The following is an 18,167-nucleotide window of genomic DNA, read 5'->3' on the forward strand; positions in this document are numbered from 1 at the left end:
TCTTAAAGTTTGTAGTTATTGTTTAAAAAAGGTAAAGTAAATTGGCCAAGGTCAACTCAGATATCCTCAATCCAACCCAACAACAGCAACAAAATGAGCCCCTCTTCCCAGTGCTAGTGATATTTCCACTGCACGACAAAGGTATTTTAATCCCACTCGGATTTCCATCGCAGGCAAGGCGAGAATGAGAAACTGGTTACTCTTCGAAAAAGACGGTGCCCTCCCCCACAGTAGGCAGGCTTTAAATGAGGAACTGGCATTTTAGAAGACTCATTAAATCTCAAGACTGATATACATAGGAAGAGGAAAATCTAGCTTTGTGAATCTGGATACGGATAATATATTCAAGCCGAATCTGATAAATGGCCGGTCCCCCTTGGCTCCTCTCCGGGTTACACCGCAGGGCGTGGGTCCCAGTCTGCACCCACCTCGTTGGTTCGCTGCGGAGATGAGCCGGGCCGCGCGCCAGGGGTCGAACCCCGCGCGGTCAGAGGAGGGGACAGCTGGCCGCGCCAAGGAAGCCAGCGGAGGGCTTCCCGTAGGAGGGAGGCTTCGATTTGAAGCCTAAAGTTATCAGCAAGACTTGGCTACTCAGAGAGGAAATAGCTCGTGGCGGACTGGCTGGATCCACGGTCCAAGGGCAGTCTCAATGGTGGTGGTGGCGGGGGGCAGGGGGTGGGGGTTAGGGTCCAAACTTCTTCTATAGAACGCCCCGTGGTCCTAAGATACCCGCTCTCTTTAAGTTGGTGCTGGAGGATAATCGACGCTCTTAGAAGAAGACCCAATACCGGTGGGGGTGGAGGCAGGTGAACCTCGTTCTCCCGAGATGGGCGATGCGGCTGGCAGCCCAGGCGGGAGACCCTGCATAGTCTGTGAAGCCCGTGCAGCTCCAGAGAAGGTGCCACATTAGGGCGCTGACCGCTTTCCTAACCAGCGCGGGCGCAGCCTGCTCGGACAGTAAAGGAAGCGGGTCCGAGGTGATCTCCTCTGGTCACCATCCCGCGGCACGAGTGGGGCGGGTCTCCCATCACACCCTCAGCAGGCCCTGCCCGGGTTTCTGCCGGTCCCGGCTTTCCCAGTAGTCCAGCCCACACCCCCGAGCCTCCGGGCTTCAGGCCTGGCTGGATCCCTCCCTCCCTCCCCACCGGCCTCGGGGCGCGGGCTCCGGCGCCGGGGCCTCGGGGCGGGTCCCTGCCGCACGCACCTGCCCCCGGGGGCGGAGCGCGGCAGCTGCTGCTGGGCCCGAGTCTCTGCCACCGGCCACGCGAGCCGCGCGGCTCCCGCACACCCCCCGCCCCCTGCCGCCGCCGCACCTCCACTCCGCGGCGCCCGCGCGGTCGTTCCGTCCCTCCGCCCGCTCCCAGCCGCGGCGCCTCGCACTTCTGACTCGAGTCTCCGCCGCGCTCGTCGTCGCCGCCCGGACCCGCCGCCCCGCGCCATGGAGACGGCCGCGGGCAGCGAGCGCCGCAGCCCTCCGGGTCCCGCAGTCCCGCCGCCGCCCAGGGGCCACGCGCCCATGGCCACCGCCTCCGGCCCGCTGAGCTCCCCGGCGCGCGAGCCGCCGCAGCCCGAGGAGGAGCGGCAGCTGCGTATCAGCGAGAGCGGCCAGTTCAGCGACGGGCTGGAGGACCGAGGTGAGCGCGCGCCGCCGCGGGCCCCTTCCCCCGGCCGGGCGGGCGCGCTGAGGAGCCGCTGCTCGGGGCCCGCCTTTCCGCTGGCGGGTGGGGCCGGGCTCGGCGCCTCGGAGCGCGCTGGGGCGCGGAACTCCGACTTCCCGCGAAAGCGTGGAGAGCTGAGGGCGGCAGCCCCACCTTCCGTGGCCGGCACCGCCCGAGCCGCGGCGCCTCCGCCGGAACCCGGGAACCCGACTGCCTCCTGGGCGACCCCACCGGGGCCCGCACCCTCCTCTCGGCCAGCCTTGGCCCCTCCAGCGCCCACTGGAAAAGTTTGCTGGAGGCGTGTGTGTGTGATTTTTTTTTTTTTTTCTTTCCCCCTCCGCTTTCCTAGCCGAGCGCTCCCGGTTGACTGCGGGTCGCGCTCAGTTGGAAGGGTCCTGAGCTCAGAGCATGCTCCTTCCCAAACCCCATTCGGCTCCGTGGGCTAACCAGGGAGAGCTTCCCTCTGCGGATTCAGTTTAGAGGGGCGACTGCCCCGGCGAAGGGGAGCCGGGTGATCTCCGACCCTCATTTACTAGGAACCCAGTTTATCGTGGGTCGCTGCCCCGCTGTCTGCAGATGGTATAGAGGACTGGGACACTTGGATTTGGACCACCGATCCTGGGTGGATGCCGCTGGAACCTGGTGGTTCTCGGAGCGCGCCTCCCAGCCCCTTTAAAATCCTGGAAGCTGGCAAACATCCCTATCCCAGGAGGCCAAGCCCAGCTACCCCTCCGACAGATTGCCGATTACCCCTTTGAATTGCCCACAGAAAACGCGAGAGACTGCCCTATGCATTCCTCTGTCTGTCTCCTCCTCCTACATCTCTCTCTTTTCCTCCCTAGTTTCCTTCCAGCCCTCTTCTTGGCCACGTCTGTACCTTTTTTGTTTCTTGCAGAATCGAATCCAAATTGGCCCCCTCAAAAAGACTCAATGGCCCTGCTAACACCGGTTAGTGGCCGAAACTGTATTCCGACAGCCGGCCGTTCGGGGGGGGCGGGGGGGAGCGGCTCGTTGCCACTTCCACCCCCTGTTCTTGGAAGCCTTATTTTGTTGGCTGTGGCGGATTTGTATATTTCAGTCTTAGCAGGTTTCTGTCTATTCTCGGTATCTCCTGTACATTTTTATTCCGGTTTAGTGTTCGGAGGCACGATCTCGTTCCTTTTAGAAAATTTGAACTGTAGCATGTGAAAAACAGAATGACATGGAAACGGCAATTCCCAGAGAATCGGCAGGGATGCTGGGGCGAGAACTGGAGCCGCTCCGGTTGCAACGAGTTCCGCACCTATGTTGCAGTTTCTCCTCCTATTCTCACCTAACTCGATTATCATTTTCGAGCTGATAATGGGTGACATCACAGGCACCCAACAAAACCTATCATTTTTATTGTAGATCGTGTTAATTACCTTTCTCTCTGCAACTGATGTTGTAGGATTAAAAATTTTTGTATTGAACAAAGACCGAACTCTGGGATGGGCTTATTTTTGTAGCATTGCAGGTCGTCTGTATCAAGCTGGCCTATTTCTCCCTGTCTCACAAAAGGATAGGAGGGGAAAAACGTGCAAGGGCGAGTTAATATTTAGTGTCATTTTGTAGCTTGGGCTCAAGTGTAAAAAGCCCTTCTGAATTCATTCTTAAGATTATTTTTCACTGGTCAACTGAATTTCATTTTCCATTATGTTATTGCATGAAAGCATTCACTGTTCATTAACTGTCACTGTGTAAAAGCGCTGCATGTCACACACTGCCAGTCTGTTAAGATGAGTCCTGTCCTCCAAAGAACCTGGCATGGTGTGGCCTTGAAAGCTGAAAGTCAGTGTGACATTCTTCTGTTTGACCCGTTCCTGGCAGCCAAGAGTTAGTGCTGAATGATTCGTTTCTATTAAATAAATCAGAAGCTTATCTAGGGAGGTTTCTTAAAATATTTTGCGTTTGTGTTATTTTTTTCTTATGGGGCTGCATCTTTTCAATATCGATTTTTTTTGTATCCCTTGGGAATGGTTCGATTGCTACTACTGGTACATTTTTCCTAATAGTGAGAGGCTTTGGGGAGGAGGAGGCCTAGGCTGCTGCCTGCTGTGTGTCTCTATATCATGCCTGGCTTGCTTGTCTTCTAAACCTAAATACCTACCTATAGGTGTGTGGGAGGGTGGACACCTGGATCTGTACCCATATCTGGCCTTCTCTCTTGACATAAATTCCTTCTGAGCTGTCAGGACCCTGTTAACAGTCTCAATCTAACTTTGATCAAAGGCTTGCTTATAAAAATCTACTGTTGGGGAACTTTAGAGGTTTTTTTTTCCCCCCATAGAAGTGATGTGGGCTGGTTCCCAGAGACCTAGCTAGCTCATACTGTCAGTAACTGCAGTGCCATTTGGTTGAGCCTCATAGTTCAGGGGGCAAGACCTTTGTGGTCCAAGACTGACTAAAACAAACAAAACGTAGGCCAAGTTTGTCTTAAGCATTTCCACACCCTCCCTTTCAATGCCCACTCTTCTCCCCACAAGTGTTTCCCATCATTCTGCCCCAAGGCTTAGGGCCCTAAGAGTGTTACCTGCTTCAGCATTTTCTACTGCCTTCCTATCTCACGAATATTCCCCTTCTTTCTGAGGGTGCAAGCATGACCAGTTCTTAGGAGAAAGCAATGGGAACTAATTCCTACTAGCATGGAAATGACTGATGGCTTCAACCTCCCTGTGTATATTTGCATCTCCCCAACCCCAATGTCAGTCCTTCATTAATACAACCCTTATGTTTACTATTGCCAGGGTCCAAATTACAAATAGGTGAAATTTGAGTGAGATTAACAATTTGAATGTGGAGGCCAGCTAAAGGCCTCTTGCAGGAGCCATGAGTGCAAATGTGAGACCTGCCTTGGCTTCTATAGGCTGTGCTACCTTTCTGCTACCTTTGAAACACAGCTTCCTGAAAATTTTAGAAATTCTCATCACATCTCTGACTTGCGCGTGTGCACCCAGCTAACACAGGGTGGAGGGGGGAGGTAGAGGAACCTGTGTGCAGACAATTCATTTATGAGCCAGGTCTTCATAGATCATTATATCCCACTTCCCTTTGAGGAGTGGAGAGTTATCCATTCTAGGTTTTAGCTTTATTTTTAGGAAGGAAAACTAGTAGGAAGCAAGTGAAGGTTGGATAGGAATGGGGAAGTTTCCCCCTTCCTGGAAGTCTCCATTACATTTATTCCGGTGTTTAAAGTTGGAAACATCTCATGGGGAAGCACATACAGGGTCAGATCTGGGGAGAACTATCAATCCTGCTGACTAGGTGCGATCCTGCACCAGCTTAGCAGGGCAGTGCAGCCAGGTGAGCGGGCAGCCCACACTCCTCCAGAGTCCTGGCCCCCTCAGGGGTGAGGTGTGTTGATTGGCCGTGCTGTCAGCTCCAGTCACATTGTTGGAAGCAGCTGTTTGGAAGGAAAAAAAATAAATGTCATGTATTGGAATCAGAAACCCAGATCATGGTTGTTTCTCTTAGAAAATTAAATCTTCTAGAAGGAACCTTGGCTTTTTTTTTTTTACCCCCAGTGGATAACCTCTTGAGATTGTTGCTGTCAAAGTACCCAGCAAATGAACTGCTTACTTGAGTCAGTACTTAAAGGAAAGGTTACAGCTTCACTTCTCTTGAAAATCAATCGGCCAGGATGAAAGAAAGATTTCTGTGTCATTTGGGAAAAGGGAAATAAATTATTGGGAGTCAGTGGGACCCTGAATCATATTTTAGGTTGTACCTTAAACTGGAATCAAGGGTGATTGCAGTTGAAAATTAAAATGTGTGTTTTTAGCAGCTAGGGAAATAGACAAAGGGACAAAAAGAAGTAGACCAAGGGACAGTTTGAAATCATTTGTACCTGGGGCATAATGTGATAAGAGAGAAGGTTTTTCTATTTTCTGTCTAAATGCATTTTTTAAAGGAAGCTTTGGTGAGATTTTTATAGTGAGGTGATGGAGTTTATACCTACCTTTTGCAAATTCATCTCCCTTTTGGTTGTAAATGTGTCTACAGGTTTCAGTGATTAAAAAATCTGGCTGTACACTGGACTCACTAAGCAGGCTTCATGACTTTTCCCCGTTGTTCAGGACTTGTGGTCTGAGTAGTTAATGGAACTGGGAAATTTTAACACGGTCCTTGTTATATTTCAAACATAATGCAGTTTTCAGTAACCCAGTGTTTAATGTGGTACCCAGTCAGTCTAGTGGGAAGATGCCTTTTTACATGGTGTGTAGGTGTGATTTGTTGCACGCTGTGTAGTATTTTACACGTGGGTGCTTAAACCCCGACTACCAGTTCCTTCATCATTTGGAGCAGTTGTGATAAGGCTGTTCCACCTCTAAAAAGTATATAACGAGTTGTTTGGCTAGACACGGTGTCCTGTTTATGTGGAATGTGTGCTCAGTCACTCGGCTGTGTCTGACTCTTTGCAACCCCGTGGAGTGTAGCCTTCCAGGCTCCTCTGTCCATGGGGATTCTCCAGGCAAGAATACTGGAGTGGGGTGCCATGTCCTCCTCCAGGGGATCTTCCCAACCCAGGGATGGAGCCCAGGTCTCCCACATTGCAGGCAGATTCTTTACCATCTGAGCCACCAGTGGGATGCTGGGCTGAGAATTTGGTTCTCCATGCAACTGAGAGATGCCGTATATGATCTCTTTTGTCCATCAAGATCATACTGATGTTTTATTCTTTGACTCAAGGCTGTCGAAACTTGGGCATTGTCTCAGAGGCATCCTGAATTTCTGTTGTTGAGGACTCAGTGTCGAAAGCAGGGGAGATGAACTCAAACCTTTATTGTATGTGGCACGCCTGAGAAGTGACCCCTAGTTTTAGCAGTTTTACCCCACTTAATAGTCTGAGAAGTTTTTGACGTAAGCTTGATACAAAGGAATAGATACTATAGAGCAGAAAGAGTAGAGAAGAAAACATGGCATGTAATTAGGCCTGGTGGCTGTTGGTTGTGGTTAAAGAGAAATGGTCCTTCTGTTAATTGATGAGGGGAGCCACGAGGGTATTTGTATTCCATGACTCACTGCTTTGGGCAAAACCCGGTCCACCAGTGTGGACCAGGATGGTGGATCAACGCAAATTGGTGCTGCGGTTGAGGAGCCCCAAAGCCCAACCAGATGTGGGCTATTCATGCTGTTTTCTTAACGAAAGGCTTCGTTAGAATGAGCAGCACCTGCCTGAGTCAGTGAGCCAAGGGAGTTAACGCAGGAGCAGGGGCATGGCTGGGGTCATATGTCCTCAGGTCAGAGGCTGGTGGGCTGGCAGGCTCCTTCATAAAGAAGACAGCAGGCATTTCCCTGTGGGAACATGAGCCAGATACGCCTGAGCCAGCGATATTTCAAGAGATGCCCCAAAGCTTGATTTCCATGCAGCTCTCCCCAAACACCTCTTGGATAACTGAATCACTTTGCTGCACCCTGAAACTAGCACAATATTATAAATCAACTATATTTCAATTAACCACTGCCCCCCCATCTTGGCCCGCAGGCTGTCAGTTTATAATCCTTGGATAAGAACATATAGCTGTAGTTGTGGGTTTCTTAATAAGGAAATGCCTAACTTCCTTTTTTCCTTCTATTTGTCAGGCTTACTAGAAAGCAGCACTCGGCTAAAACCTCATGAAGCCCAGAACTACAGAAAGAAGGCATTGTGGGTCTCCTGGTTCTCCATTATCGTCACACTGGCCCTGGCGGTGGCTGCCTTTAGTGAGTATTCAGGGTCTTGCTGATAGATGTATTTTACGGGTGTTGCCGGTTTTATTCTCTGACTCCTATGGGATGCGCTTTTGCTTTTAGTTGACTATTATTGATGAGTAAATTTTTTTTTGATGGTTACATAGTCAGATGCTTATAAATTAGTAAAAAGGCTTCTCTCTTCTGCAGAGGCAAGAGGTAGTTAAGAAGAAGACCGGGAGTCTAGGCTCTCATCAGTATGCGGGCTCATGGCAGTCAATTCTGGCTGCCAGCTGAAATAGTGAAAATATTCTCTTGGTGGATGCCTTCAGCCTGGGCTGACATGTGACAAAAAATATATATCCTTGAGACTCGTATTTTGAACCTCATGCTACCAGATGAGTGTAATGTTGTAGTACGACCTCTCCTCCCCACCCCCACCCCTGAATTATATTTGCCTGAGGTTTAGAATAAAATCATCTGAACATTTTAATGAAACCAAAATGGGAGGATCCCCTTGCAAGTTTTCAGTGGCCTTGGAAACCAAAATATTTATCATAGTCGAGAAGAACGAAGAAAACGGAACGCTTTCTGCCCATGGATAATCCAGTTTCCCTGTTAGGAAGCCCCATGACATGCATTTTCTCTGCTAACATTTGCAGCCTATAGAAATGTGCATGTGCTGTTTATTCTTATTAACGTGCAGTGATTCATAAGCTTAAGCAGTGACATTCAGCTTCAGCTCAACCTTGCTGGAATCCACAGTGTTTTTTTCTTTTTAATGCTAGGAAAAAGAATGTATTATATGCATTTTGTGATTAATTTATGGCCTTAACAGATTTATATTCTAAGTGATGAGTATCATACAAGGTGCCTCATGTGACAAGCGTGGAGTAGAAGGAAGGACTGTGTCTGCTGGAATATACTACCCTGTGTGTTTTTAAAATTCCATTCTGCACAGTTACAGCAGCTGCTGGAAATTGGTGTTGGCTCCCATGGGGGAATATTAGAATTTGACCAAGTGTTCCCTGCAAAACTCAGTGTATGTTCCTTGAAGCAATATCTATTGGAAACACTGTACCACATCTTGGCTTTTTTTTTTTGCCACATATTTAGCAGCCAAGGATAATTTCAGGGTAGAAGCATTTACCAGTGAGCCAGAAATCTGATCAAGAGGAATTCTGATCCCTGAAAATAGCTACTCCTTCCTTTTTCTTAAAAAATGCTGAACCGAGTAACAGCCCTATTGACATCCCTGGAGGATAATTTGGTTGCAGTGGCTGGTGGTGGGCTCCAAATCTGACCCTGTAATTTACATATGTAAAGAAAGAGGAATGGCAGGAAGGGAGGTGATTTACAAACAGAATAATAGTTACTCTGACTGATAGAGCTGTTATGACTTTATAATGTGAGTATTTGAATGAGGACCTGAATGTGGAGAAATATTGAGCAAGTCTTTCCTTTGGGAGAAGAATCCTACATTTGATGTGCTTAATCAGAATAAGAAAAAAATTAGGAAATTTTGGTTTCGCATATTATGCCTGTTTAGTTAGGTTATCTTAAAAATTTTGTTCCATTTCTTATAATAGGAAAAGACTGTTGCATAATGCATGTGGAATTATAATATTGCTTTGTGAAAAGGGTTCTGTTTCTCTTTAAAATGATTTTACCCCCTTTTTATAGCAAGTAATTTAACTCTTTTAACTTCTTGCCTATAAAATGTTGGCATTGGGGTATACATGGCAGCATGATTTTTGTTGCTTTCTGTGGTGCATTTAATTTGTTCCCAAGTTGCTTTCAACTTGTTCTGGTACAGTTAAACCAAAAAATGTAAAAGTTAAACTATGTATTTTCTCATTTTAACTAGAGTAACTTTAATGTGTGTGCACATGTGTGTATTTTATATTTTAGACCCTCGAGGTGGTCTGTGGTTGCATTGTTAGGGTTGTTGGTCTTATCTTTAGTTTCCTAAATCTATTTGTAATATGAAATATTAAAAACCTTTAAAACATCACTTGCATGTTGATAGACTTTCGCTCAATCCTTTTCACAGTTTTGAAGGGGAAGAAAATCAATAGAGATTAAGCAATATAAGCTGACTTTTGAAGCTGTTTAAATTAGTATTTAAAAGAAAATGGTATGTTTCAGAAAGCACAGTAAATGTATTTTTAAAAAAGCCTCAGAAGGAGCCCCCAGTATTCTCCAAGGAGGTGGTTGACAGAGAGCTGGGATAAAATGGAATAGGCTGGCTTGGTGAACTGCTGTTGTATCCAATGAAATGGTCAGGTTGAACTAGTTAACATTTTAAAGAGAATTGCTATGGAATGCAGTGCTATGAGATGGCAGAGAAGTGTTTGGAGTGTGTGCCTGTGTGTGCCTCTGTGTGTGGTGTGTGTGAGTGTGGTGTGTGTGTTGCCAGGAGGTGATAGTCATGGTGAAAAGTAGAAGACTGTGTTTATTGTCATGTCTTCTTGCTACTACTGGATGGTAAACTCTTCGGGGCAGGATGAACATCCATTTTTACTTGAAAATCAGTACTCAAGATTGTTGAATGAATGAACTGAGAAACATTTTCTAAAAAGCAATTTTTTTTTAAGTTGGGAGAAGCAAAAGATTTCTTAGAAATAAATTTCATCTAAAGATTTGTTTAGATACCAGATTTCAGTTCAGTCACTCAGTCGTGTCTGACTCTTTGCGACCCCATGAATTGCAGCACGCCAGGCCTCCCTGTCCATCACCAACTCCCAGAGTTTACTCAAACTCATGTCCATCAAGTCGGTGATGCCATCCAGCCATCTCATCCTCTGTCGTCCCCTTCTCCTCCTGCCCCCAATCCCTCCCAGCATCAGAGTCTTTTCCAACGAGTCAACTCTTCACATGAGGTGGCCAAAGTACTGGAGTTTCAGCTTCAGCATCAGTCCTCCTAATGAACACCCAGGTCTGATCTCCTTTAGGATGGACTGGTTGGATCTCCTTGCTGTCCAAGGGACTCTCAAGAGTCTTCTCCAATACCACAGTTCAAAAGCATCAATTCTTCGGTGCTCAGCTTTCTTCACAGTCCAGCTCTCACATCCATACATGACCACTGGAAAAACCATAGCCTTGACTAGATGGACCTTTGTTGGCAAAGTAATGTCTCTGCTTTTTAATATGCTATCCATGTTGGTCATAACTTTCCTTCCAAGGAGTAAGCATCTTTTAATTTCATGGCTGCTTTCACCATCTGCAGTTATTTTGGAGCCCCCCAAAATAAAGTCTGACACTGTTTCCACTGTTTCCCCATCTATTTCCCATGAAGTGATGGGACCAGATGCCATGATCTTAGTTTTCTGAATGTTGAGCTTTAAGTCAACTTTTTCACTCTCTTCTTTCACTTTCATCAAGAGGCTTTTTAGTTCCTCTTCACTTTCTGCCATAAGGGTGGTGTCATCTGCATATCTGAGGTTATTGATATTTCTCCTGGCAATCTTGATTCCAGCTTGTGCTTCTTCCAGCCCAGCGTTTCTCATGATGTACTCTGCATATAAGTTAAATAAGCAGGGTGATACCAGATTTAGGTCTTATTTATTTTATAAACAATTGAAATCTACTTAAGACAATTGGATAATCCTACGGCCATTCTCTTACTAAGGGCCTGTCTCGGAGCTCTATGGCTGGTTCAGTTAGAAACCCATCTTTATCTCCTCACCTGCCATTTCCTCTTTAATAGTTCATGCTGATTTTGAGCTGAGCATCCTCTGGAGAAATGCTGTTGTCTCTTTTGTGTTTGGAAATGAGGCTGATGGATATATGTAAGTTTTGGGGATACCTCTTTTTTCAGGACTGGAAAGATTCATATTTTTACATAGTATGTATATTTGCAAATAAAGATTATTATCCTTTACTTCCAGCTTCCAAGTAATCAGGTATGCTTTATTTTCACAAATTAGTAGTTTCTAAAAGACCTAATGATAAAAATAGCTTTGTTTAGTATTACTGAGTGATCGTGATAAATCACTTAAACATGTAAGTATGGATGACATACAGGATGTCTGACATACAATGGATGATGTACATGGATGTCTGGTATAGTCTGAAAAATTAGGTGAGTTTTCAAAGTTTGTGACTTGAAAGTATTTTGAGAGGAATATGTGCTTTGAAAGGGAAATGAACTATTTTTGGGAATCCTTGGTAATGTAGTGATTTTTGGACCTGCTCAAATGCTGATATAAAACCAGATGGTAATACATCTTGAATATTTCAGAGAGAGCTTTAGTTTGGCTTTAAAATTACTTTTGTTTATAATCGGTAGGCAGCATGGAAAATGGCAATCCTGTTATGAACAAACCTTAAAAAAATCTGTTTTAATAATGAGGTTAGAAAGAGAACAGAAGTTCTGTTTCACAATTCAGGGTTTTGACATCATTGCTGTCTTTGTTAGAATGATTTAGGAAAGTGCATTCTGACTCTGAGGTTTGAATGAGTGTGAGTTAATTTTTAGGCACTCAATACATGTTCTGTGGGAAGTGAAGATATATTTGAAACATTCTCAGGGGAAAACCTTTCCTAAGATACACAGTTCCACTTTGAAAAAAAATCCAAACCAAGATCTTCTCAGAAAAAGTTCTCTCAAAAATTTTGTGAATTAGTAGATTTAAGAATTGGAAAATTTTCTGAAAGGAGTGATATTTATACTTGGGGGTTTTAAAATAAAGTATCTGATTGTTGTATAAACTGTTGACCCTTAAAAATGGTAGAATAAGTGTTCTTATTCTTTTTAGTTTGTGAGTTCAAGAGTTGAGTGGAGACTGCAATGGCACCCCACTCTAGTATCCCTGCCTGGACAATCCCATGGATGGAGGAGCCTGGTGGGCTGCAGTCCATGGGGTTACTAAGAGTCAGACACGACTGAGCGACTTCACTTTCACTTTCATGCATTGGAGAAGGACATGACAACCCACTCCAGTATTCTTGCCTGGAGAATCCCAAGGATCGGGGAGCCTGGTGGGCTGCCGTCTATGGGGTCGCACAGAGTTGGACATGACTGAAGCGATTTAGCGGCAGTAGCAGCCAAGAATTGAGAGATAGATAAAATGAAATTATAGGCTCTTGTATACACTTAGCAAAATATGTCTGGGAATTTATTATGGTATCTCTCAACTGACACATGTGTGAGGTGGGAAAGGCAAAAGACTCTCCAGTGGCCCTCTGGTGCCCTGAGAAAGACATCTAAAGAGTTACAGTGGCCTAAAATGTGTGGTCTGACCTGGTCTTTGCCCCACCTTGCTCAGACACCCCAACTTCCCAGGACTGTAGCTGGCATCTTTCAGCACAGCTCATCTTCTGGTAGACCTTCATGTGGCTGAATCCTTAGAGGACCTCACCAGCCCCCAGAGTAGTGTTATTCATTGTTCGGTGTATTTTCTTCATCCCAGTTTTCCCCTTTGTGTCCCACCTCCATTAGGTCATGATGCCCGTGAGACCCTCACTGCTCCAGCGGGTGAACCTGAGATCCAGCCCCTAAACTGTTCCTTCCACCAAAAGCAGGTGGCTTCCATTCTGCTCCTAGAATGATCCTGTGTGTCCTTCGCTGTTCTTGCTTATTTTTCTTGATAAAAGACGTGCATGCACATTGTGACAGTTCATGAGGCCAGAAGTACACAGTGCCAATCTCTTTCCCCCCCTCAACTTTCTCTCAGTTACCACTCACCAATGACAAGCCTTGTTGCCAGGGTCTTGTATTTCCTTCTAGACTTTCTCGGGGCATGGGAAGCGCAGGTGTGGTCCCCGTGTGTACAGTCCCCCGTTGCTACTTAGGTTAGATATGGGGTCTTATTCTTGCTGATCTTTCAAGGAGCCCTGTCTCTTCCCAAGCTGCTGTTTCCCCAGGGTAGTATGGTGGGGAGTTTTCCGGAACAACTTCCCAACCACTGCCGGTCTGGGCTGCTGTGCTGAGTGGGGAGGGTGTGGGCAGGAAGTTTGTGAGCCACGTTCTGGGCGTGTTTAGGGGGATAACTTGCTCCCCGGGAATGTGCGGGGCGAATGATAACCAGAGATGCTGATTCCGAGGGGTGGAAACCCGGAGGCAGGAACAGCTGAAATGCGGTTTGGGCACCTCATGTGGACAATACGCCCTGCCTCCGGGTTCTTCCTTGCTGCTCCTCAAAGGTTGATGCCTCATCTCCCCACCCCAAATAATGCCGGCTCACAGATGCTTACTATTTTAGCCCCGCCCCTTTGCTCACCTAGAGGCCCCTTCGGATCTTGCCCCTCCTCCCTGGCTGAACTTGGCTCCTCCCATCCCTCCAGCCAAGCTTGCCCACAAATGCTTCTTGCAGATCCCCTGATGCTGCATCCTGCTCTTTGCCCGCACATCCATGCACCTGCTCTGCCCTTGGTGTCAGAGGCCCTGTGTTCCTGCCCCTCCATGCTTTGTTTTCTAGCCAAATTTTACTCATCCCTCAAAATTGAGATGAAAGAGTCCCTAGTCCTGGAAGCTTCCCCTGACCCTCCATTTCCTGATGAAATGCGTTTTTGGAATATAGCCAATATTTTATAATAACTATTAATGGAGGAAATATAATTATTAAAAATTGTGAATCACTATGTTGTATACCTGAAATGTACATAAGTAAGTAAACTATACCTCAATAAGAAATGATTTGAAAAATGGAAAGAAAAAAAAATGCCCTTGGTTTCCAGAGCTTTGTGGGCACAGGGCAGTGTATCAGGAATGTGACACATGATACTTAAATCATTGTGTTGTCGCTCTGTGAACCCTCCTCAAAGGCAGGGCCCCGACTTCTCCGGTCTGCCTTCTCGGCCCCTAACACAGTTGATGCTCAGATACTGGTTCAGTTAGTTCAGTTCAGTCTCTCAGTCATGTCCAGCTCTTTGTGACCCCATGGACTGCAGCTTGCCAGGCTTCCCTGTCCATCACCAACTCCCAGAGCTTGCTCAAACTCATGTCCATGCCATCCAACCATCTCGTCCTCTGTCATCCCCTTCTCCACCTGCCTTCAATCTTTCCCAGCATCAGGATCTTTTCCAGTAAGTCAGTTCTTTGCATCAGGTGGCCAAATATTGGAGTTTCAGCTTCAGCGACAGTCCTTCCCAGTGGATATTCAGGATTAATTTGCTTTAGGATTGACTGGTTTGATCTCCTTGCAGTCCAAGGGACTCTCAAGAGTCTGCTCCAATACCACAGTTCGAAAGCATCAGTTCTTTGGCGCTCAGCTTTCTTTATAGTCCAACTCTCACATCCATACACCACTACTGGAAAAACCATAGCTTTGAGTAGACGGACCTTTGTTGGCAAGTAATGTCTCTGCTTTTTAATATGCTGTCTAGGTTAGTCATAGCTTTTCTTCCAAGGAGCAAGTGTCTTTTAATTTCATGGATGCAGTCACCATCTGCAGTGATTTTGGAGTCCAAGAAAATAAAGTCTGTCACTGTTTCCATTGTTTCCCCATCTGTTTGCTATGAAGTGATGGGACTGGATGCTATGATCTTAGTTTTTTGAATGTTGAGTTTTAAGACAGCTTTTTCACTCTCCTCTTTCACTTTTATCAAGAGGCTCTTGAGTTCATCTTCGCTTTCTGCTATCATAAGGGTGGTGTTATCTGCATACCTGAGGTTATTGATATTGATATTTCTCCCAGCAATCTTAATTCCAGCTTGTGCTTCATCCAGCCTGGCGTTTCGCATGATGTCCTCTGCATATAAGTTAAATAATCAGGGTGACAGCATGCAGCCTTGATGTGTTCCTTTCCCAATTTGGAACCAGTCTATTGTTTGTGTCCAGTTCTAACTGCTGCTTCTGATACTGATGTTTCAGATACTGGTTGGACTGGAATAGTTTTTAACATTTCCCTGCTGAGGTCACTGTGGCTGCAGCAGGTTGAGGATGTATGTTTGCAGGTAAAAAAATCTCAGGAAAAGGAACGGCAGGTTTTTCAAGTGAATGGAAACAAGCGGGAAAGCCAGTGGGGATGGGGGATGCAGGGCCCTTGTCTCTCCCTCCCCCCACACCCCACCCTCCGCTCTCCCTCTGCCTCCTCTTGGGCCGAGGGATCCAGGGTTCTATTGACCCAGACTCACTCATGGCTGTTGGGAGAGTGCATCTTCCCAGTCCCCGGCTTACAATGAGCTGTTGTTTGCAGCCCACAGTGGAGGAGGGGTCTTAGCAGCTGCCCGCTTGTTCTTCCCTTCTCCCTGCATTCTGCACACAGCCTTTAATTAAAGTGTGGCCAGGGTGTATTAGCACAGAGGCGTCCTTGTCACACAGCCCCGGCGCTGACTCCGGGAAGCTGAGCTGTGAGCCGCCTGGACCCCTCTTATTAGGCCGGTGGGTCCTTGCTGCCTCCTTGTGTCTGGGCTCTGCTAACAAGCCTTCCAGAGTCTGGGGGAAACTCCTGAGGGCTTTTCCTGTAGCCTCTCCAGCTCTTCCCAGGCATGGTTGTTAGCCGGTGGGACAAGAAGGGATTTTCTGGTCCGCTTGTGCTTAGGTACTGCGATCTGGTCCTCTAGGGATTTCCCCTTGAAGGTGAAGTTTCTGGCAGAGTCCTCCTTGGCAGGAGGCTATTTCCTGGTGCCCCGTCCTGAGGGCTGAAGATGAGGTTGAAGGGATGGAGAGGACCCTCCTTTTCCCAGGAAAGGAAGCTGTTTCTCACTTTCTGCTGTTTCTTCCTGCGCGTCCTTCCAGGGTGTGGCTGTGTTCATCCAGTCCTCAGCGAGTGCCTGTTGCCTGTCTGGTGTTCTGGGTACCACAGAGGACACGAGGGCCTGGGACAGTCTCTCATTCCCTTGAAAAGCTTGGGTCTAATGGGAAGGGGAGTCTGTGGATGTCGGAGCAAATGATAGGATAGTGGGGTAGGACAGATAACCTGTCAGACACATGGGATGCTCAAGAAAAGATATCACTGGTCTGTTCGAGAAAGCACAGTCTGCAGCCTCCCCAGAAAAGAATTAAAGGAAAATCAGAGCTGTTAATGCAGAAGCTAAGACTGTCCCGAGGCCAGAGTGCAGGATGACTTAGGAGGGGTTTTGGAAACTAAGATTTTGGAATAAAGTAAATGCACTAGAGGATTTTACCATCAGTGAAGAGACGGACCGGAATAAACCCACCCATCAACCCAGGGAGACTGCTCAACTCTGTGTGGGGAGGCTTCTGTTAGAATTTATAACCATGGGAATGACTGTGTGCTCATTTGTTTTTGGAATTTTCATAGGTTGCTTTCCTAAGAAATAGACTCTGACTCTGAGATTCACTGCAGGAGGTTTATTAGGAGTGGGGGCTGGGAGAGGCTCCCAGGAGTAATTTCTGAAAGGAAGCAAGGGAAGCAGGATTGGGTGGGGGGAGGAGTTGACAGTGCTGTTCCCTCAGAGACTTGGAGCTGGGATGGCCATTCAGAATTGTCTTATTGAAGCAAGGTTGCTAGACCCGTCATTGGTATGGGCTGCCTCATGCAGAAGTGTGACCTTGGGAGAGGCAGCTTCCTTCAGTAGAGGGCGGATCCAGGAGAGGGATGAGCTGTGAGCCATTGGCAGCCCTCATTCCTGGCAGCTGAAGGAATGAATGGGAAGTCCCTGAGGGAGAAGCCGGGGGGCTCACCGTGGCGTTCTATATAGGTGCTCATCCTGCCTGGGTATCCTAGGAACCCTCAAGCTGAGATACTGACATGGATATGGTCCTATGTTGCAAATACCCCTGGGATGCCTGAAAGAAGCAAGTGTAGAACCTCCACTAAGTCCCAGTAGCCTCATATGGAGGACACGTCACCAATGCTGAGCTCATAATTCAACGTTAGGAAGCTCCTGAGAAAGGATCTTAACTCGACGACTAAGTCATACAGCATGATTAGAACTCGATGAGAAGAGAATCTGATAGAATCTTTAAGATGCATATAGTTAATGAATAGACAATAAAAAAAGGAATCAAACACATGAAGGACACTGAAAAGAGCAACTGGGAAACAAACAAATAAATATATATTTTTGTTGTTTTTGTGGAAGCCATAACATCAACGTAGTTTTGTTTTTTGCACAGCATGAAGGATCTTAGTTCCTGACCAGGGATTGAACCTGTGGCCCCTGCATTGAGAGCACAGAGTCCTAACCACTGGATCACCAAGGAAGTCCTCTGTGGATGTGATCTTTAAAGTTAAGAACTGTAGCAGCAAACCACCCCCCTCCCACCCCGCAACTCTCTCTCCTGTTGCCTCCTCATCTCCATGCTGGCAATCACTTTACCTCTCTAGTTGATTCTTACATTTTCTTATACCTTTAAAAATAACAGGATTCTAATGCCAGTTCTTGAATTTTTGTTGTTAAGGCATTACTTGTTGACTTCCCAGCAGGGGAGAAGATAATTTACTCTCTACTGTTCTCCTGGCCCCACACAGACATGCTGACTTCCTGAATTTCCATCCTTGCATAATAGTTATGGTTTGCATTATTATGACTACATAAATCTTGCTCACTGAGCTATATGGCGAAGAATGATTACCTCTTTCCTGCACCATTTTTTATTTTCTCTGGTTTTAGCATTTCATATGTAAGTTCTGTTTTGTTTATTCCTATGTTTACTTTTCTCTGCATCTCTTTATTTTTTAAAAATAGTTGTTTATCTTCGTTGCTGCTCTCGGGCTTTCTCTAGCTGTGGCGAGGCTACTCTAGTTGCGGTGCACGTCTTTTCTCACTGCCCTGGCTTCCCTTGTTGCAGAGTACGGGCTCTAGGACGTGCGGGTTTTAGTAGTTGCAGCACATGGGCTTAATTGCCCCACGGCATGTGGAATCTTCCCCAGCCAGGGACTGAACCCGCGTCCCCTGCATTGGCAGGCA

The 18,167-nt window shown here is 46.8% G+C and overlaps 1 protein-coding gene across 1 annotated transcript in view; it reads left to right on the top strand.

Annotated features, from left to right (window-relative positions):
* The first annotated feature begins 754 nt into the window (after positions 1-754).
* TMEM163 (transmembrane protein 163) overlaps positions 755-18,167 on the top strand; it is a 261,418-nt gene continuing 244,005 nt past the window's right edge. The window contains exons 1-2 of the mRNA XM_070476290.1: positions 755-1,634; positions 7,260-7,379. Coding sequence (XP_070332391.1) covers positions 1,439-1,634; positions 7,260-7,379 — 316 coding nt within the window. The 5' untranslated portion in view covers positions 755-1,438. The remainder of the gene's footprint in view (positions 1,635-7,259; positions 7,380-18,167) is intronic.

This window comes from Odocoileus virginianus, chromosome 13 (assembly GCF_023699985.2).
Source record: "Odocoileus virginianus isolate 20LAN1187 ecotype Illinois chromosome 13, Ovbor_1.2, whole genome shotgun sequence".
In the NCBI taxonomy this organism is placed as follows: Eukaryota; Metazoa; Chordata; class Mammalia; order Artiodactyla; family Cervidae; genus Odocoileus; species Odocoileus virginianus.